The sequence below is a fragment of the Sceloporus occidentalis genome, unplaced genomic scaffold, assembly GCF_023333645.1.
Source record: "Sceloporus occidentalis isolate IW3139 unplaced genomic scaffold, rSceOcc1.0.p SCAF_1, whole genome shotgun sequence".
Lineage (NCBI taxonomy): Eukaryota > Metazoa > Chordata > Lepidosauria > Squamata > Phrynosomatidae > Sceloporus > Sceloporus occidentalis.
The window spans coordinates 54,775,938-54,797,811 of NW_028316981.1; the positions used below are offsets into that span (position 1 = coordinate 54,775,938).

The following is a 21,874-nucleotide window of genomic DNA, read 5'->3' on the forward strand; positions in this document are numbered from 1 at the left end:
CTCAAGATATAGCTCTGTGATCCTCCATTGTCACATTTCTTCCCCTAAAATTACTTTTAACATCTGTGGCTGATGAAGAAACTCATGTGCTTTCAAAGCTTGTGTAATGTATTTTGTGCCTTTTAATTGGTCTAATAAATGTATCATTACAATGTATTTTTTAATTTGCTACAAATACAGTACAAATTTTAGGAGTTTTTCCCCACACCTCTAGCTGAAGGTGGAGGGGTGAAGTTGTATTTTTCTCACAGTTCCCAACCAAATACGTTGCACATATATATCACTTGCATTGTGATTTAAAATATATCTTTAATTTAAATAGCTTCTTCTGGTTTGCTACATTAAGCATATTCAAAAATAGCCCACAAGAAACAAAAAAATAACAGGACTGAAAAATAGTTTTTTGTGGGTTTTTCGGTCTATGTGTCCATGTTCTAAAGGTTTCTTCCTGAAAAATGTTTCTTTAGTTCAAAACCAACTTTTCTTGTAAAAAGAATCATTTTCTTCCAGAAAACATTCTCTTCTAAAGATCCTTTCCCATACAAATTATTTGATGCCTATCAGTTCTGAATGCTGTAGCTCCAAAGGAAAAAGGCTGCAGTGTCTCTCCTCCACCTTTTCTTCCCCTGCTTCTCTTTTTCTTTTTAGCTCTGATTGACTGAGCATCTTGTTCTATTCTGAAAAATAGTAAATAAGGAGAACTATAAAATTCATTGTTAAAATGTTCATTATCTCACACCCATTCTATTAAAATTCCTCTCTTATATGAAAATGCAACAGAAAGTCTTTATTTAGTATTTAGAACTGTACAAGGGATGCACGCTAGGAAAAATAAAAACACTCTTCTGGCTTGCATGAGTCTTTAAGCTATCACATGTTCCACAGTTGCATGCACAAAAAAGATAACTTCAAGATTATTTATGTCCTGTCACTCTCTCATGCCTTACCACACAGAAAGTAAAAGGAGGGTTTCCTTTATGCCAGAGAACTTATTTGGTTTAAATACTGGTTCTCAGTAGACCAGAGTCCGATTCCCTGCTTGGCTATGGCAAGTCACACTCACAGGAGTTTATCAGACAAGGGAAATTGGAAGTATAATCCAATGGCAATCCGAACGCAATCATGGGGTTTAACGTTATTCTGTGATAGACTACCACACACAATTTTGGGCAATGAGAAATCAGTCCGAATACAATCATGGGGTTTCGCGTTATTGTGTGAGAGGTGGTCACACGCAATTTCAGGCAATGTCAAGCTATTTTTGGGCAATGGGAAGTCAGTTTGAACGCAATTCGAATTCATGTAAATTCGCTGAACTAGCAAATTCATGTGAATGCGTTCTGGCCCCACTTTCTTTTCATTCGAAATTAAGAGAAATTCCTCCCATGTGATAAACTCCTCAGCCTCAGAGTAAGGCAAAGATAAACCCCCTCTGAACAAACCTTGCCAAGAAAACCCTGCAATAGGTTCACCTTAGGGTCACCATTGGTCAGAAACAACTTGAAAGCACACAACAACAACACGGTCTCATTCCTAGCTCCGCTGTATAAACAAAGGGGATGATTCAAGATGAAGCTTTTATTGTGTAATTCTCTTACTCCATTCACATCATTTTACAGGTAGCCTAGATGTCACCCTTTTCAGTTTGCAGCCCTCCTGTATCTCGCCTCACTTCATGTCGATGAATTCATCTCAACATCAATTGAAGACGATAAGACTAAATAACAACAGAATGCCTTTTGATTGGTAGAACTAAGTATAAGTTGGCAGCATGAGCTTTCTTAGAGTTCAGTCTACTTTCTCAGATGCATATTGACAAAGATCAGAAAGCAAAAGAAAAAAGGGAGGCCAAGTACACAGGATATACCAAAAACATGTATCAAAATACATTTTCATAGTAGTTGACATATAGGAACTACACACGAGTAGCCAGAAGAATAAGATCTGACAGCGAAACAATAGTAGAATGTTTATCTTTCTGTCCTTGGAATATACAAATCTTTTAGCAACACTAAAACCGTGAAGGATTCAACCACACTTGCCATACATCACAGGAATAAAATGTAATCAAATATAAGCAGCCATAAATGCCATTTTTCTGCCCAATATAAAATTAATGTGATGCACTTAACCAGTCAGAAAGGAGTAACCACTGAGCATGCCCATATCATGTCACAAGGAAGCATTATCTGCATTATATCACCAGCATATAATGATTAAAAAACCATTTAAAGCACCTTTGAGACTAAATTTCTAAGATAAGCTTTTGTGGGCTCCAGTCCACTTCATCGGAAGTATGGAGATCCAACAGTTTTTCCAATAAGGTGTTGTTGTATGCCTGCATGTTGTTTCCAATTTATGGCGACCCAAAGGCAAACCTATCGTGGTGGTTTCTCGGCAAGATTTGTTCAGAGGTTTCCCACTGCCTTCCCTTGAGGCTGAGAGCATGTGACTTGCCCAAGGTCACCCAGTGGGTTTCAGGGCCAAGAGGGGAATTGAACCTTGGTCTCCAGAGTTGCAGTTCAATACTCAAAGCACTGTGCCATGCCAGCTCTCTAAAAAGGCAGAGTGGTGACCAATATATTTGAAACATCCATTTTATCTGAGCCAAACTTACTTTAGATCTAAAGAGATATTAGATATTTTAGGTAAGATGGAGCAGTTTTAGATCTAAAGTAAGTAAGAAATAATAGCATAATACATATAAATAATACATAACAATACAGGAAAGGATACAATAAAGTAAAGCAGGCAACATTTCTGGACAGTATTTGTCAGATCTTGACCACAGAGTTGCCCTGGAAGACAGTCCTAGGGATCCCGAGAGAAGCCTTCTTCTCTCAGGCAAAGGCATAGGGTTTGGGGTTATTTAGGGTTTTTCCAGAGTCATGAAAGTCCAGGGCAACTGTTTGTGCCCCAGACCCCTGCGAATCTGGAGGGAGGGAGGAGGAGGACCAGGGTGGCAAGTACTCATAATAACCATAAAGGAGGACTACTAGGCACCACAAAATGGAGGACATCCCACCAAAAATGGAGGACACGGCTGAAGAAAAGCTCAAAACACTCCTAGAAATGTAAACCCCTGCTTCTTAGCCAGAATGGAGGACAGAGGAAGGTGGAGATGGAGGGCAGGCCCTGGACCAGGAGGAGGAGGAGGAGGAGGAGGAGCGGGGCCTGCCTGGGAGGCTCCTGCTGAGTCCTGGGCCTGTGGTGCCTGCCCTGCCCCCAAGAGGGCGGCGAGGCCTCTGTGGCGCCTCCTCCTCTTAAAGGAGGCTGGGGCTGTGTTTACTCGTTCCGACTGGGCTTCCTCTTCTTTCTTCTTCTTCCTTCCCAGCCAGGAGCGAAAGGGAAGGCGTCCCCTGCCCTCGGCTCCTGCCCTGACCCAGGCTCCTCTGTCGCTGGGCCAATGCGGGCCTCCTGGGGCCAGGGCCATGGACACCAGCGACCTCTTCACCAGCTGCAAGAAGGGCGACGTCTGCCGAGTGCGGTGAGGAGGAGGAGGAGGAGGAGGAGGAGGAGGAGGAGGAGGAGGCCTCCATCGGAGGGAGCCCGACGGGGGGTCAGAGAGAGGGCCACGGGGCGGGGAGCACTCCCTTCCTCCTCCTCGGCCGCCTTCTCTCCTTCAGAGGGACCCCAGTAAAGGCCCTCCCTCCCTCCTTCCCTCCCTCCTTCCCTCCCTTCGGGGCACCACCGAGGAGCCTTATGATTATATCTAACTATTGGTATATATGAGTGTGCTTAGAGGCCTTGGTCAGCCTCCTACAGTTTGTTTTTCCTTTCAATGGCCTGCTACGTCTTTGGGTGTCTCTGTGTGTAAGACTGCTTCTCCTCCCTTGTGCTTCTCATATCATATATACATATATACATATATATATATATATACTAATGTTATTACTATTCATTTAACGTACAAACATAAATTCTCTTCACTCACCAACAAAAAACAAATCCTCATAACATATATCTCCATACATTTACAATCTCTTCCTTTACTTTACAGCCTTCTTTATCCTCTTCTCCTCCTTCCCAGCTCTTTCTTCTTCTTTTTATTCTGATTATTCCCTCTTCCTTTTTCTTTTAATAATAATAATAATAATAATAACATTTATTGTTATCCTGCCCCTCTATGCAACATTAAAATATACAGTCCATATCCTCCAGTCCCACCCTCTCTTAAAATACAATTAAATAATTTACAATATAAAATATAACTTAAAATAATAACAACCGTGACTGCAGCAATAAATAAAACTGGGTCCAACAGTTCGTTTTTCTTCTTCTCTTCTCCTTTCATTCTCCAGTTGTGGTTCTGACATCTTTACAGGGTGAGCAGGCGCCCTCCTTTTGTAGGACATGCCTTACATCTCCACCAGTAGTTTACATTTATACGTTCCACCATGGTTTCAATATAATAATAATAATAATAATTTATTTATATCCCGCCTCTCCAGTTGGAATATCAAGGCGGTTTACAGCATAACATAAAAGATATATATACAATACAGAATGAAACCCATTATCCCTCCTCCCTCCCCGGCAACTCTTAAAATTCCCAATTAGCAGTCACTCACAATAATAACATTTTATTCAAGGAATAGTGTGCACTTATATGCACTGTATAAATTTATACAAGGGATAGTGTACATTTATATACACAAGATAAATGTATTCAAGGAATACTATATAAATTTATACAAGGAATAGTGTACATTTATATACATGATACTAAGCGTTTTGAGCTGTCCTTGCGTCAGGTCCCTGCGTTATTATTTTTCTTGAAGACCTAGTTGCCCTCTTTTGTGGTCCTAGAGGACCTCTGGCCCCCCTGGGCCCTCCTCCTTTTCCAGGACCTGTCCTCCATTCCCACCTTCTGTCCAGGAGGAATTCTCACATGCCCTCCATTTTGAGCAGGTCTAAGAAGCATGGATTTAGAATTATAGGAAGTGTCTAGAGTTTTTGTGAAGTTGAAGGCTTTCATGGCCATAGTTTTTTGTGGGTTTTTCGGGCTATGCGGCCATGTTCTGGAAGAGTTTCTTCCTGACATTTCTCCAGCATCTGTGGCTGGCATCTTCAGAGCCACAGATGCTGGCGAAACGTCAGGAAGAAACTCTTCTAGAACATGGCCATATAGCCCGAAAAACCCACAAAAATCTTTAGAGCTTTCCCTCATTTTTTCCTTGAAGGTCCTTCATTTTGTGGTGCCTAGTTGTCCTCATTTGCAGCAAGGACATCTGCTTGCCCTGGGCTCAGTCAGGAGGACCAGAGGTCCTCCTCCTTTTCCAGGACATGCCTTACATTCTAACCAGAAGGAATACCAAATGTCCCCCATTCTGAGCATGACCAAGAAGCATGGATTTCTATTTCCTTGAAGTGTTTTGAGCTTTTCTTTGGCCACGTCTTCCCACTTTTTCCTGAAAGCTCCTCCATTTTATGGTGCCTAGTTGTCCTCCTTTGTGGTTCGGACATTTGGTCGCTCTGGGCTGAGAGAGACGGTCGCCTTCTGCGCCCTTTGGGCCAAAATGGCTCGGGGGGGGGCCTGACAAAATGGGCCCCTCACGGGGTGAGCACCTTGTAGACCCATAAAAGATTTGGGGAGAAACTGGAAGAAATGGGGGAAGGTTGAGGTAACTTTACCGTGCCTGAGGGCTTCTCCTGATTCTGTATATTTACTCAGATATGTGTTATTTTCTGCCTTCAGAGTCGTTTCCTACTTATGGTGACCCTAAGGTGACTCTATAATAGAGTTTTCTTGGCAAGATTTGATCAGAGGAGCTTTACCAATACTGTCCCCTGAGGCTGAGAGAGTGTGACGTGCACACAGAGCTTTCAGGAAGAGTTAAAAGTCACCCTATGCGGTAAAAACCACTACAACAACTGGGAAATAATTCGAAACATTTCTTGGTACTTGCACAAAAGTAGTAACAGATGGACAAAAATGTTCTGTTCAATAAGAGAGAGCCTCTTTTATTATTGCAGCCAACTCTCAAGTTTGAAAAGTTAGGCTGAAAAGGTAAAATGGTAAGAAGTCTTGTTGCATCTTACTGCTTTATCACACTAGGGGGCAAACGGGATTTAAACAAGAGTTAAACGAGAGTTAAAACGAAATGCCTGATGTTTATCACACGACATTTCCTGTTTAACTCTTGTTTAAATCCTGTTTGCTTTAGAGACTATCACATTTATTACCTGTACAATAACATCCAAAATCCAGAAAACAGTAATACAGAGAATGTGCCAGGGACCCATTCAGTGACTGACACTGGTTCAAGGACCGCCATTTTGAGTAGCACTGCTGTAGGCCACTGGAGGAAAGGAAGACCTCTCTATCTCTCTTCTTTTTTTCCCAAGCTAGTAAATTTTTTACAGACCAGAGAGCATTTTTTTAAACTTTTAAGTTGCATATGTTTACCTTTAAAAACAACATAGCAATAGGAAGTACATTATCATCCTAGAAATTGTTAGTTTCTACAAGTGCATAGATCTTTCTCTTTTCGATAACTAATGTTTTAAGTATTTTAAAGTCTGACTACAAAAATTCTGTTAGAACCCAAGGAAAATCTAAAATACATTGTTGAAATACCACAAAGAAAAGTTTTGGGTGATAGAAAGCCAGTCACATTTCTGCCTGCATTTGTCAATCTTCCCTGTCCAGCCAATGCCATTAGGTAATATGACTCTTACCCTGTTGCTTCATGTCTGGTAGGAGGTCTCAAGTTCTTGCAGTGTTAGGAAAAAGAAAAACAACTTTAGCCTCTATTTGACTATCAGTTCAGCTTGTATCCTAAAACAGCTGAGAACTTTAGATATTTCTAGAGAGTGACAAGGTGAAGTGACAGATTAGTATGAAAGAGGAAATGTTATATTAAGATTTTATAAGTATATTTCCTCCTCTTCAAAGAAGACATAATTTCTATACATTATTTTCATCTTTGATTTGTATGTTGCTTTTCAGCATCAATGTGCACTGTGTGGATTCACAAGAGAAGACATAAGAATACAGTACTTGTTAAAAAGCTTTCGATGTTGCGCAACACACCAATGTTTGGAACCAGATTTTCCACCTTTGTGACTGTAATCAGCAGCTTGTTAGCTGGAGAAACACCTCTCCCTTTCTCAATGAGCAAAGAGACACTGTAAACTTCTCTCAGATGAGGCTTTTATTCTTAGAAGTTCCACTGTGTGCAACAATATATACATCGACACCATCCACCATCCACACTAGTAACAACCCTCTCTAAGGTGAAATGCTCGTCACTACTCTAGCAAAGGCTCCATGCCTTGCCTCTCCCTCTGGTCTCACAAAGAGTCCAGCCACCCTGCCTGAGTGACTTTTCAGACTGGCAGCAGTCTACAGTACTTTACAGCACTTGTTGACTATCTTTTTGATGCCACTTCCTGTTTAAATGCCTAATCATTATGGCTCACAGTAACCCTTTAATGCCTGGTTACTATTAAAACCCACATTGTACATTTTCCTTGTGACTCTATATCCCAACAGTACTGCCACCACATAGCAGTACAGGGTTACAAAACAATTCCCATTATAGCAATTTCTATAGATAATATTTTGTGCTATAATAACTATCTCTTGTAATTTCATCACATCATTATCAAATTAGAAATGCATTGCATAACAAAATAACAATCTAAAGTAGTACTAATTACAGCTAACATTTCACATTCATGGCACAGTATCAGTCAGCTAGCAAAAAGTTTCACCTATAATAATGTTTCCCAGTCCAAACACACAAATGTGAATAGCAACACTATGACCTGTCCATAGAATATCAACCAGTGTTTCCCCCAGATTTTTACTATGTCTGTTATTGCTCATGCTGCTTAAATTGCCTTGATAATTCTGTCAAGGAACTCTCCCCCACTTTCTCCTCACACCAACCCATCGAAGTTTGGTAGGCTAATCTACTCTTGATAGTGAGTGATCTGTGCAAGCCTCATTCCCAGTTGCAATTCAGCGTTAACCATTACACCATGCTTGTGCTCATTCTTTCAGTTTTTTTCACACAGACTGTATTTTCTTTTCACATACTCATAATAATCTACATGTGCAGTATTTGGTCACCATAGGTTGGAATAACCTTGATGTAGAATGGATGGACTTCCAAAAGAATTCTGGTTGTCACTAATTTCAAGGGAGATTCATGCTCTAGTAGTGGAGAAAGGGAATCTCACAGATTTAAAAATCCAGTGAGTTGGAGAGCGGGGTGGGGGGTGGGGAGATGGAGGGAATTGGTGTCACACAGAAGAAGCAGTATTGGTAGTATCTCACTTTTTCTTTTGCATGAGGACTGGAAAAATGTTACTGGGAGCACTTTTAAAAAATGAAATTAGCAAAGTTGTGCCTGAAGTGGGTCTGATGAATTCCTTAATGTTAAAGCCGTCCCTTTGTTTCTATTTCAGATACCTTCTTGAACAGAGAGATGTGGAAATCAATGTCCGAGATAAATGGGACAGTACCCCTTTGTGAGTGCTTTGTTTTGAGATTGTCTTTGCTATGCTTATAAACCTGTACACACTCTTTAGAAATATTACCTTTCAAATTTGCAACATTTCTTCATCTTCTGGTTTCTGCAGAGGAAATTTTTTTCTTGTAACCTGCTTTCACTCTTCCACCTGCCCCCCTTCCCCTCTTCAAACAGTTGGATTATGCTGTTCTGTTGTTTGCTAGCCCCCCTCTTAATGGCCATGCCTTTTGTCATTTGGCAAAATATCCATAATAGCAATGGGGTTTCTTCTTTTGATGACAGTAGTGGAGTATAGCAACTATTTTAATTGCTTGCTAAGCCACACTCTGTCCAATTGGGTGAAAGGTCAATCTACTCCCATTCTGTTGCTAAAAGTGGTCAGCCAGATGCTTTTAAGAAGCATGCTGTTAGAGTGTGAAAATACAGTGCACTCTTGGTATCTGCTGTGGGTTGGTTCTAGAACCACCGCCACTCCAGATACCAAAATTTGTGGGTGCTCAAGTCCCATTATATACAGTGGGTAGCCAAATGGTGCCCCTTATATAAAATGGCAAAATCACATATGGTCCTGAGCTTGCAAGACTTGAACAGGGCTGTTGATGACCTGAATTCTGGGAGGTCTTCATTCATAGGGTTGCCATAAGTCAAAGCCGACTTGATAGCAAATACTATATTATGGGGTTAGTGCTATAATAGAGTTTCATTTAAGCACTACTTAGAATCATAGAATCATAGAGTTGGAAGAGACCACAAGGGCCATCCAGTCCAACCCCCTGCCATGCAGGAACTCTCAATCAAAGCATCCCTGACAGATGGCCATCCAGCCTCTGCTTAAAGACTTCCAAGGAGGGAGACTCCACCACATTCCAAGGGAGTGTGTTCCACTGTTGAACAGCCCTTACTGTCAGGAAGTTCCTCCTAATGTTGAGGTTGAAGCTCAACAACACTTCACTACTGTTGTATTTTAAAATTAGCTAGAAAAATGATTTAGCTTCACTTAAAAGTTTGGGTGTTTTTTTAAAAAAGTGATAACAATGACACCTGCCACCAAGTTTATACAGAATGTGTGGTGAACTGTGATACGCTGACCTCCTCAATAGGACACTGCCATACCTTTTTCTGATTGCAGCCAGGAAATCAGAAGAAGATTAAGAATGGGGAGAGCAGCTATGAAAGAACTAGAAAAGTTTCTAAAATGTAAAGATATACAACTGAGCACAAAAGTTAGAATCATACAAGCCATTGTATTCCTTATTACCATGTATGGATGTGTGAGCTGGACAGTTAAGAAAGAAGATAGGAAGAAAATCAATTCATTTGAGATTTTTGCTGGAGAAGAGTGTTGAGGATCCCATGGACACCCACAAAGACAAAAAAATGGGTCCTAGAGCTGATCAAGCTGGGAATCTCCCTGGAAGCCAAGATGACACAACTGAGGCTGTTGTACTTTGGACACATCATGAGAAGAGAGGACTCATTAGGAAACACAATAATGCTAGGAAAGGTGGAGGGAAGTAGAAAGAGAGGAAGGCCGCATGCTAGATAGATGGACTCTATTAAGGAGGTCATGGGTATGGATTTGAAGGAATTAAGCAGAGCATTTTGGAGATGTCTCATCCATAGGGTTGAGACTAAGTCAAAGGCAGTTAACAACAACAACACCTTTTAAAAACAGACCGGTATATGGCGCTTAGGGTATCTACATTGGTGGGATTGCATTTTCCTGCTCAAATTGAGCTTTCTCCACTGAGAAAAAAATGTAATCCTTGTGTGTTCTTCCAGTATTATTTCTATCTTTCTTAATATCAGTGGAGAAAGCTTTACTTTGAGCAGGAAAGTGGATGATATCATGCTGTTGTGTAGTTCTGTGCTTTCAAGTCATTTCTGACTTACGGCGACACTATATCATGGGGCTTTCTTGGCAATATTTGTTCAGATGAGGTTTGCAATTGCCTTTCTCTGATTCTGAGAGAGTATGACTTGACCAAGGCTACCTAATGGATTTTCATGACCAAGCAGGGATTTAAATCCTGTTCTCCAAAGTCATGGTCCAGTGCTCTGACCATTATACCATACTGGCTCCCTGATGTCATGTTGACCTCCCAACCTGGCCTCCTCTGAAAAGTAAACTAATGAACCATGGTAATTCCATAATAAATTATCTGGAAGCATACCTGAAAATGAGCCCATATGTGTGTGACAGAGCAGTTTGAAAGAATTTTGCCAGGTGCCTGTCTTGGATACCTGTCAATCATTCTTTTCTGCTTGAATATTACAGAAGTGAATGCCTTAGGATGCTTTGTAGCCCCTTAGAAAAGGAATCTGTGAACAAACCTCATTCCCTTGTCACGAAAAAGGTGTGACAGTTGAAAGTTGAAGGTCTTGGCAAAGATGGTGCCATGCACCTCCTCTTCCAATATTTGTCTAGCCCTTAACATCTATAAAGGTACAGAATCCAAATTTTGTAAAGTTTATTTTACACAATTCTAGAATGTTCATTACATTGTCAAGTTGGTATTGTGGGTGGACTCCTGAGAACATTAATAATTCAGTAACATTTTCATTTTTAATTGTATTTTTCTGGTCTTCTTACTTTTCTCAACAGATACTATGCTTGTCTCTGTGGACATGAAGAACTTGTACGGTACCTTCTGGCCAGCGGTAAGAGAAGTCAGTAGATACCCTTATTCATGGGGAGATTGTCTGTGCAAAATACAGTCACCTATCTCTGTGAAACTATACCAGAGGAAATAACAATGCTGGTCTGATAACTTAACATATTTTTCTTGCAAGAAAGACTTTTTCCTTTGTGACAGTGGTCTTAATGGAGAATTAGGTCATAAGAGTTATAGTACTAGCTTTTTGGAATTAGACCTTGGCCAGCAGTAATTACTGCTATTTTTATCCAACCTTCTTTAGTATCTTTTTGCCATAAATAAGTGTCAAATTGTTTTTCAGGGTTTTTTTTAAAGGCAGCAAATGTAATTCATGATTCATTGTTGGTACATGTGACACCCTTGGGCAGCAGTAAGCAGGGCTAAGAGCAAAGAGGCAGGACAGATGTAGTTCTTATTTGTCCATTTCCCCACCAGCTCGTTTCATGCAAAACATTTCTAGACTGCAAACCCAAGCTAAGTTCATACAATACTTTTCTGGTCTTTTAATGTCTCTAATATGTTATCTGCTGACATCATGTCATCAGGAATCTCACCATACACCAAACACATCTAGCCTCATTTGATTTCAGAAGCTTTGCAGAGTCAAGCATGGTTATATTTGCATGGGAGACCACTGGAAAGTAATAGGGCTTTCAGTGTAAAGAGAGCAAAGTGTTTGAGAGCTGTTTTCATTTAGAGTTGGCAGTATTGGACCAGGTGAATCAATGGTCCGAATCAGTGTAATTAACTGGTAATAAAACAAACATAAATACCTCTAAGAGGAAGAAGTTGTTTGCAGCAGGATTACAATAGTAGCATATATGAAATATGGATCTTTTTACAAGTGTACATAACCACAGTGTGACAGACAATGTTAGAAACATTACTATCTCTGTGGATTTTTTTTAAATGGTGGGTTTTCTAGTTTTAATTTGACTGGGTATTGTTTCAGGAGCAACTATAATCAAATTATTTGGTGTTTTTTAGCATATCAACTGCTTTTTTGTGTTGTGATCTGGAAATGACAATTTCATTGGATGTTTGTGAAGTCAAAGCAGACTTTAATCCTCCTTTGCATTAGCCTCCCAGCCTGAGGCCTGCCATCAGCACAGAACAATACACATGCAAATCACTCCTGCATTCCCAGGCTCACACAGTATATATAGACCCACTTTTTCCAGGCAAGCATTCTCTGAAGATGCCAGCCACAGATGCTGGTGAAACGTCAGGAAGAAAATCTTCTAGAACATGTCCACATAGCCCGAAAAGCCCACAAAAAATCATTGGATGTTGTTGCTATATGTATTTTCAGTTATATAATATTGGTATAATCTTAGGGACTTTGCTGAAAAGGCAAAAGTGTAAATGTGGATTGGAAAAGCTTTGTGAACCCTTCTCCCTGACATCACTCAAGTTTATCAGTGTTTAATTTTAATATGTGCGAAGAATATAATGGTTGCATTCAGAAAAATAAGCAATTTTTTTTTTACAATTTGTTATCAGTAGACAATTGTAGTGGATTTACTCCCTGTAGTTCTTCCTGTGATAAGGAGTCAAAATCTTACCCTGGCAGTGAGCACAACTGTTAGTCATTCAAACACAGAAGCCTCTTTACAATAGTTGATTGTTGCCTTATGGAATGCTTAACTGAATAATTATCCCAAGGACACAGTGTAATCAAGGAAGCTATAACTTGAGACCAGAAGAGCTGTGCTTTGTCCTCCATGTATCACACAAAACAGGTGTTTTACTGGGAACGTCACTGCATCTTGACCCTCTTAGAAATGGAGGTTCTCTTGCCAATGCCACTATTAAAAAGTATGTATGCAAAGGGATCTTGCAGCAACTTCAAGACTAAATGAAAGACAGAAGTTGATAGCCTATGTAGGCTCAAGTCTCTAAAAGTTCAGGCTGCCAACTTCTTCCTTTCAGTTAGTCTCAGCAAGATCAATTTGCATTCTGATTTTCCAGACTAACACGGCTATTTCTTTGAATTAAAAACTGTGTTGAACTTGGACAATTTTATATAATACATTCCTAATACAGATCCATCTCTTTCCAAGTCTCTGGTATCCTCTGATCTACCACAAGGGATATGCTTTTGGTAGTATTTCTAATGGACCAAAGAGTGTAACCTTTCCCTATCATAGTGTTTCAGATATTCCCCCCCCCCTCCGTTTTTCTGTGTGTTTGATAAGTTCACACATCCTTTCTTTATGAATATAGCAGTAAAATACTGTGTGGTTAACTGAAGTTCATGTCCCATCCACACAGCATTTTTTTGTTAATTGATCAACCTTGCATTTATAGCAAGACAGAAAAGAAAGAAACTTTATGTTATAGGTAAGGTTTAATTTTATTTCATTAACTCTGCTTTGAACCTGAAGAACATGTGAATGCTTGCAGTGAAACCTTTATTTGTTTGTATTGGACCTTTGTTTTTGTTTTGTGTTTTGGCAAGGTGGTAGAGCATTTTGGTTTTCCTTCTGAGGTAAAATATCATCTATTACTTTTAGTTTTTTGGAAGTATGAACATAATCAAAACCATGCTGGATCAAACCATAGACTTGTTTAGTGCAGCATCCTGTTTCCCTTGTGATCAGACTCATGCTTCTGGGAAGCCCCCGAACAGGACATGAGCACAACAGCAGCTTTCATGTTGTGCTTCCCAGCAATTGATATAAAGAAGTGTACTGCCTCTGGTACTGGAGGGAATATATATCCTTCCAGACTATCCCCTGATAGCACTATTGTCTATGAATTTATCCAAAACATTTTAAAAGCTATTCAATTTAGTAGCCATCATTCCATTTTATGGTGGCAAATTCCATAATTTAATTATGTGTTATGTGAAGAAATCATTCCCTTTTTCTGTCCCAAATCTCCTGTCATTCAACTCCAGTGACACTGGGTTCAGTGAGAGAAGAGCTTGGCACATGCATACTCCTTCTTCAAATCTGTAAGTTTCTATATAGTGCGAGACAGACTGCCTGAAAAGGGCAGTCTGCCAGCAGCCTAATTTCCTCCGGAGGGAAGCCGCAGCCTCCAAACCGCACGGCTTCCCTCAGGAGGAAAAAGAACCTGGAAAAAAGGGTTCTTTTTGAGCCGCAGGGGTGGCGTAACAATGTAAGTACCGTGCAGCGCTTACGTAACAGTGGTGGTGCCCATGTACACAGGGTGCAGCCATTGTTACACTGCCCACACGTACTAGGGTTAGGGACTATGCAGTTGCCATGCGCTCCCTAACCCTAGCCTCGGTGCCGGTACGCTATTTTTGGGCAGTATGTACCACGCCAGTGATACTTATAATAAGGTTTCATAGCTAAATACATACTTGTTAACTTTATAGGTGCAAAATGTGAAGCAAACACTTTTGATGGGGAGCGTTGTTTATATGGAGCCCTGAGTGATACTATCCGGCGGGTGCTGAAAGAGTACAAGCAGATCACAGCAAAATGCATGAAAAGAGACTACTATGACGTCTTCCTTCAACGGTGAGATGTATCCTGCTGTCAGCAGAAGGGTTGCTATGTATTGGCATGCTTTCTCCTGTTTCCATTGATCTGCCGTGCCTGAACTTGAGAAGAGTGACTTCTTGGTTTTACTGTAACACATTATACATGGGCCTGCCCTGGGAGACAGCTCAGAAGCTTCAGGTAGTACAGAACTTGGCTGGCAAAATTTTAATTGTTTAACTGAATCAAATTGCTTCAGTTCTGGAATATTTATTTAATTTATATTCCACCTTTCTCCCAGCATGGGATTGAAGGTGGTGTATCATAATATTTTGTCTGTCCATCTGTCTGTCTTCCTGCTTCTGAAACCAATTCAAAGTGATGGCACTTCATAAAGAGTTTAGGACATGCATGCACCTCCTTCCATTTTGCCCTGCCCGTGTTTTAAGATCATTATTTCAAGTGCTTTCTTTCCATACCAGAGACGCACTGTGGTATGCACTAAGGGGCAGACCTTTTTTTTTAAATAATGAAACACCACTTCAGGAATGCCCTCTTAAAGTACAGTGGATGCCAGCATTACAGTCTTCTTAAACTATATTATGACTGTATTGACTCAGTATGCTTGCAGGTTTTGATTCTTTATGTTAGTTATAAAGGATTTTGTGTTCTGTTTAAGTAATATTTGTCTTCTAACTTTAAAAGTGGACAGAAAGGTGTCAAAGGAGCTGTTGGCAGTTATGTTGGTACCAATAGATGCCATGTTGAAGTTTCCCATACATAAGATGAAACTTATGAGCCACATCACAAGTGGAAGATATTATGTATACCTCTACATGCATGGGCATATGCATGTTCATTCTCTGTGTCTCACATACATTCAATATTACTAGTATTTTAGGACTGCACAGCCTTTTTTGCTTTTGATGAACAAAATGCTTCCAAGTATTGAATTGCCCAGCATGTGGATCCTTTCATTCCAGTTTTTCCGAATTTCTCTGACGCCTCCCCCCCCCCCCCCCCCGCTTTCATTGCAGGCTTCTGGAACAGGGCTATCAGAGTGACATTGTCTTTATTGTCCATGGGAAGTCTTTCTGTGCTCATCGCTGCATACTTGGTGCTCGAAGTGCATATTTTGCAGAAATGTTTGAGACCAAGTGGAAAGGAAAGAATGTCATTGCACTGAAGCATCCACTGGTGAGAAAATCCACACTTTGTTTTTTCCAGGGTGTGTCAGGTGGTGCTTTTGTATCTATCATTAACCATGAGTTGGAAGGCCCAGAGGTTGTGCAATAAAGAGGAGGAGCAGTGTAATTTCAGAAAAGCCTATGCTAACAACACATTTGGTAATATTTTGGCTCTGCCTGCCCTCTTGTCCCCATTTACAATCTTACCTTGTCATACAAGTTGAAGGCAGAACCAGAAAGTGCTGTTGGTTCAGCATATCTGATTAGCTTTGGGCTCTAATGTTAAGCTAATCTTAAACAAAAAGATACAGATTTGGCAAACATGATTGTATATTTGTATACTTCCATGAAGTGGAATCAAAAATTAGTACAAGAGTAGATTCTTTTTGACAGCTCTCATTCCTTAAAGCCAGTACTGTTTTTTTTAAAAGTCCTAATTGAATAGCATAAGGAGCTCATGTGTACTCGAGACCCTTTGGTTCTTTTAACAATGGACCATTGTGGGTTTTTTTTTAATGCTCTTCTCTAAAATTGCTAAGGCACTTACAAAAATAAAAATAGTTTTGCTTCCTACAGGAATGTTTTCAGAGACTCACCAAAAAAATCTGTTTAAGAGAAACATCAGTGTCCATATAGAATTCAAGAGTAGTCTTCATAGTTGATAATTCCAAAGACAGCTGTTATATAAGTGTATGTATGCATGTTCAAACATGCATGCATACACAATATATATTTTATTTTTGTTTTTAAATGTTGTATCTCCCTTTCAACAGCCATCTGTATGGCTTTGTCTTATATGTACTACATGTTTGCACTGTATATTGTATGTGCATCCATGTCCTTACATGGTGTTCAGGAAAATGCCTTTCATGAATTACACATACTGGCATATGTGGCTGGACTAAGGGTGAAAACAAAATATGTTTTGTTTGTTAGAATGCACATTTTCATTTGTAGCTTTCATTTCACAAAAATAAACAGAGTAAAAAGGTGGTGGGCTTCATTCTTTTTAAGGTCTCATAAGACACTGTCTGGTTTCCTTTGTCAGACTGAGGTGGTGAATTTGTCGGGTGCTTTATGAGTGGAGATCTTTATTTACCATGCACTGAACTATCTTTCTATGTGTTTTGCTATGTCTTGTCTTGTGAAAACTTGGATAATTCAAATACGTAATATGAAGTTTTTAAAATGAATGAAAAATGAATGTAAATCTGTTTGGAAGGGAAAACAAAGAAATGGTTTGGGATTGTATTAAATAATATGCAGATTATGGAAAGAGCAATTGTGGCAATTAATATTTAGCTGCAGAAAAATGCAAGAGTCATCTTGTTTTATTGTTCCAAAGGTTTAGAATCCTTTTTGTAATAGTCTACCTGTCATTGCTTCTGTATGACCATTTCTCATTTTAAATCTCCCGATTATTACCCATTATGTTTTTATCAGCGATACACTGTCATTGTACAGGGAGGTTCATTCAACAATTAAAATTAATAGTAATTTAAACATTCTGCATATATCAACACAATCTTCCCTCTCATACTTTTGGTTTTGAAATTAATGTAGTGCACAATTGCTAGAATAAATTACAGAACATCACTGTTTTCATCTGTATTGAGGTTGGAGTACTGTAGGTATAAATAAGTGCAAGATACATATCAAAGCCAGTTGGGAAAAGCTCTTCATATTGAATTGTAGAAATAACAATCCACTAAATAGGATGTACAAAGCAAATTATATGTTTTATCAGTTCTCTTCCATGGTATTCAGTCTTTCTAAATAGTGCCATTCTTTATAAATAAATACATATTGTTGCACATTTTACAAAGGACAATGTATTGAAAATGGAAATCTCTACAAAATTTTGTTCCAGTGTAGAATGCTGTTTTAACCCATGCTTGCTTAAAGTTACAGATGTCAAATCCAGGACCTGTTCTATACATGTAGCAAAATAATGTGGTTCATATAATCCTGAAGTGTACCACTTGAGACTGCAGGTGAGGGTGACATTTGAAATGTTCCCTTACATTGTTTTTTAAAAAACTTAACCAAATTTCTTGAAGTAAACAATCCTCTATTGGGGGTATGCTCTAGGCTACCCTCCTTACTTAGTTCTAAGCTGATTTTTTTTGCAGATTTTTCCCCCATATTTGGGTACTCAAAATGTGATTCCTTTGCCTATGTCTGAAGGGGAGTACTGCATTCTACCATCTTATCTTGCTGCATGTATACTACACAGTCAGCAAACCAGCTTCGGCATCTCTAAAACATAGTCTTGTTTTTAACTTCTTGAAGAAGACAGTGAGACTAATACAGCTCACTGCTCCCAGGCTAACATTACCATAGAATCTACAAGACATAATAGATAGGGAACCGCGTTGTCCAAACTGGCAAATGCTGATTGGAATTGGAGTTCAGAAGCACAGAGAGATCCATAGGATCCTATCCTTGTTCTAAGCCCTCTTTAACATTTAGGTTACCTCAGTAATATTAGTGTTTGTTTCAAGCAATGGCATGGTACAACCTCTGTAAATAACCAGTTTCATTCCTTATGTAGATCAACCCAGCTGCCTTTGGCTCCCTTCTGCAGTACCTCTATACAGGTAAATCTGGTCATGTGCTGTGATGTATTATAGCTATAGTTGCTGCACTTGAGTTTGTCCTCATTTGAAACAAATCTGTACGTATGTAAAAGTTAAGGAAATAAGTGGGAAGGGGGACGTCTTGTTGTACATTGAAGACAACCCGATTCATTTATTTTAGTGTGACATGTTGTGGATTAAAATCCAATTCCTTAAGTGTGCTGAACTGATTTTAATTCACAGGAATGTATGATACATCATTTAGTCTTGAAGGTGCCATTAGAAAACTTTCTCCTGTTACTTCTTTTATTTTTACACTGAAACAGACTAACGCTGCTATGTTTTTGAAAATCCATAAACCTATGTACCCCACATAATTTTCTGCTCAAAATGTGCTGGTTTCTCAGATGAAGACTAAGCTGATGGAGTCTTTTAGGTATAAAGAGTAGGCAGGTGAAATGAAATAATAGCCCTGAAGCAGAGGTATGGAGCTGTACAGGATGTTTCAACCGCTGATCATTCTTCAGTACTTTACTGAGACTTACCCCAAGTTTCTAAGGGTTCTTCTAAAAGATCAATTTAAAATAGTCTAAAAGTGTACTTCAATCCTTTATGGGCCAAGAACCTTGATGATTGAGGGAGCATCTCAAAGACTGAAGTTTGTTGGGTTTGGAGTGGAGGGAATCCTGCTGTGAGTTTCAGTAGTGGGGTCTATATAGTATGGGAGGATGTGGGAAAGGACTTTCTTGGCTGTGGCACTCCAATTGTGATTTTAGGGCTGATTTCATTTCAATGCCAGGAAAAACATGGCTATTTATGAAAGTCTCTGGGACCTTACACATTATCTCTGTGTGGTTTTGAATTGTTGTAACCTTTTCAATCTGTTTTTAACTTGCTGAATTGTTTAATATATTTTAATCTATTTAAATTATGTTTATTGCTTTAAATTGTTTTGATCTTCTTAAATTGATTTTATTTGTGCATCACCCTTGGATCTCATGATAGAGAACATAAATATTTTAATAAAAAATACCAATAGTTACTTTCAGTCAATTATAGAGAATCCAGACACTTTCCTCCACCATAGTACTTTGTTGATGGATTAGTCCTTTTATTGAAGCATTTGAATAACAATATGTCATTTCCTGAACAGACAGATATTCTTTCCTACCTCAGTGCTTTTGGAGGTGCTATATGGAATATACTTATATTAAGGGCTGTAACATCTCTAGCTAAGAATAAAGCTTGAAGCTGTATAGTGTATGTTTTAGGGAATTGCCTGCAACATTCACCAGATACTGGCCAAAAGATTTTGGTTATGCAGTACACTTAAATCCCATATGAACTTGTCATTCTCCCCTTTCTTCTGTGAAACATGATTTCAATACTTTAGTCTTAAAATACTAGAAATATAAAAAAGTAACACATACCTGTACACATGTTTTTGACAGATAGGTACATTGGGTTAAGCGTCTAGAAGAGATTTTGCTTTGGTCATTCTGTTTTTAAAAGAAATAGATTTAACAAATTAAACTGGACATGGCATCCTTCTGGACATTTTTATAAATGGACATGTTTTGTTAGAATATTGATATATAGCCAGTTCACTCATTGTAGATTAATTTTTTTTTATTGTAAAACAACGAAAGATAGAAACATCCAAATGATGAAACAATTTTTTTCAGGCCTTGCCTTTGAACATTTTTGTAAGAGTGAATTCTTACTCAACTAACTATACATGGTTAGTTTTGGAAAACATAAATGTAGTATTTCCTCAAGCCACAGTGTGTTACTGGAGCTAACATTTGGAACTTCAGTTTGTAAGGAAGGGTTATACCTTGCTGAATAACAACAGCAGTGACAAAAAAAGATACTGATTGAAAGAATCATTTGTTTTTGTTCTATTTCTCTTTGCCAGGCCGATTAGACATAGATGTTGAATATGTGAGTGACTGCAAAAGATTGGCTAAACAATGTCGGCTCCAGGATCTCATTGAAGACTTGGAAACCAAGTGTAAAAAGGTCTATGAATTTGGTAAGTCTCTCAATCACGCTGCTGTTCTTTATACCCCAGGGTTTGGGCTGCTACATTAATCCCCCTTGAGACTGGAGAACCTCAGCTCTCAGCTGCACCCCATGCCCAATAGAAATAATGTTACTGTCACTCCTATACTTATGTTTATATTTATATTTATGTTAGCTTGAGCAGTAAAGTAAAAACAATGGCTACTTTTTCATATTCATGTGAAGCTGGAGTGAGCTGCATGAAGCTCTGAAGTCCCTTTTGAATCCTCTTTTTCACAGCAAAAAGAATGAAAGCGTGGGCCTGATGAGTCTTAACTATGGGGCGAAGCAGACCTCTCCGAAGGAGCAGCTTCTGGCTGCCCCTTTGAGCATCAGATTGGGCCGTGGCAACTGCACTCTGTGGTCCCAATCTGGCATTTTTCCAGCCCAAAAAGAAGCAGCAAAATGCTGCTCCATTTTGGGATGGAAAAAAGATGCCTCTTTTGCCGCACCAGCGACTCTTCTGCAGTTCTGTGGCATGTGGCGCCTAATCGCTGCACCACAGGAAAGTCCCAAGGCAGCCTGCTGTCTGGTCAGGTGGGTGGTGTGATGTCAGTTTAGAGGCAGAGTCGGGAAGTGCAGCATGCGGTCCCACACCACCCTGAAGCTGGCTCTTTTTGCTGGTACTGGCAGTATAATAGTATTCCACAGCCATGGCACTCAAACAGAAAAAGATATTTCTGTGTTCACACAGTAAATGTTTTAGACCAGGTACCATAAGGCTAAGTTTAATGCCTGCACAGGCTATTTTACAAAAGAAGATAGTTCTTAAAATAATCTCAGCTTAGTTCATTTAGTCCTTTAAAGCTCAAAAGCAGCATTTTGAATTGGATCCAGAACCAAATACCAACTAAGGATCAGAATTATATTGCTGCTACATTTTGGACTAATTGTAGCTCCTAGATATTCTTCAAAGGCAGGCTCATGTAAAGGGCATTTCAGTAGTCTAGCCAGGAGGTGGACAAAGTATGGGTAATTGAGGCTATGTCTGTTGCTGTCAGCACTTGTGTAGATCAATCATAAATAACTTCTTAAAACTTTCAAAATGCCTTTCCACTGATGAGGGGTAAGTTGGTTTGTTACCTATTCTGAAGAATTGAAATATCTGTTCATTACAAATTATAGCAATAGCAAGTACATTTCTATACCGCTTATCAATGTACTTAAGCACTCCCTAAGCGGTTTACAGAGTTTAAGTTAATTGCCCCCAACAATCTGGGTACTCATTTTAGTGACCTCGGAAGGATGCAAACCTGAGTTGAGCTTGAGCCCTTTTGAATTCACAACCTTATGGTTTTTGAGTGAGTGGCTGCAGTACAGGCATTTAACCACTGCGCCACCAGGACTCCTAATTCAGCCTCCATTGTAAGTGGGTATACTATGCATGTGCCAACAACACCCTTATGGGACTGTAATTGTTAACTGAAGTGCTTGCAGTACTCTTACATT

At 39.4% G+C, this 21,874-nt stretch overlaps 1 protein-coding gene across 2 annotated transcripts in view; it reads left to right on the top strand.

The window, feature by feature from the left end:
• Positions 1-3,320: 3,320 nt before the first annotated feature.
• Positions 3,321-21,874, top strand: part of ABTB1 (ankyrin repeat and BTB domain containing 1) — a 54,159-nt gene continuing 35,605 nt past the window's right edge. For both annotated transcript variants that reach the window (XM_089521388.1, XM_089521397.1), the window contains exons 1-7: positions 3,321-3,487; positions 8,419-8,481; positions 11,089-11,144; positions 14,490-14,634; positions 15,633-15,792; positions 18,337-18,382; positions 20,280-20,396. In XM_089521388.1, coding sequence (XP_089377514.1) covers positions 3,432-3,487; positions 8,419-8,481; positions 11,089-11,144; positions 14,490-14,634; positions 15,633-15,792; positions 18,337-18,382; positions 20,280-20,396 — 643 coding nt within the window. In that variant the 5' untranslated portion in view covers positions 3,321-3,431. The remainder of the gene's footprint in view (positions 3,488-8,418; positions 8,482-11,088; positions 11,145-14,489; positions 14,635-15,632; positions 15,793-18,336; positions 18,383-20,279; positions 20,397-21,874) is intronic.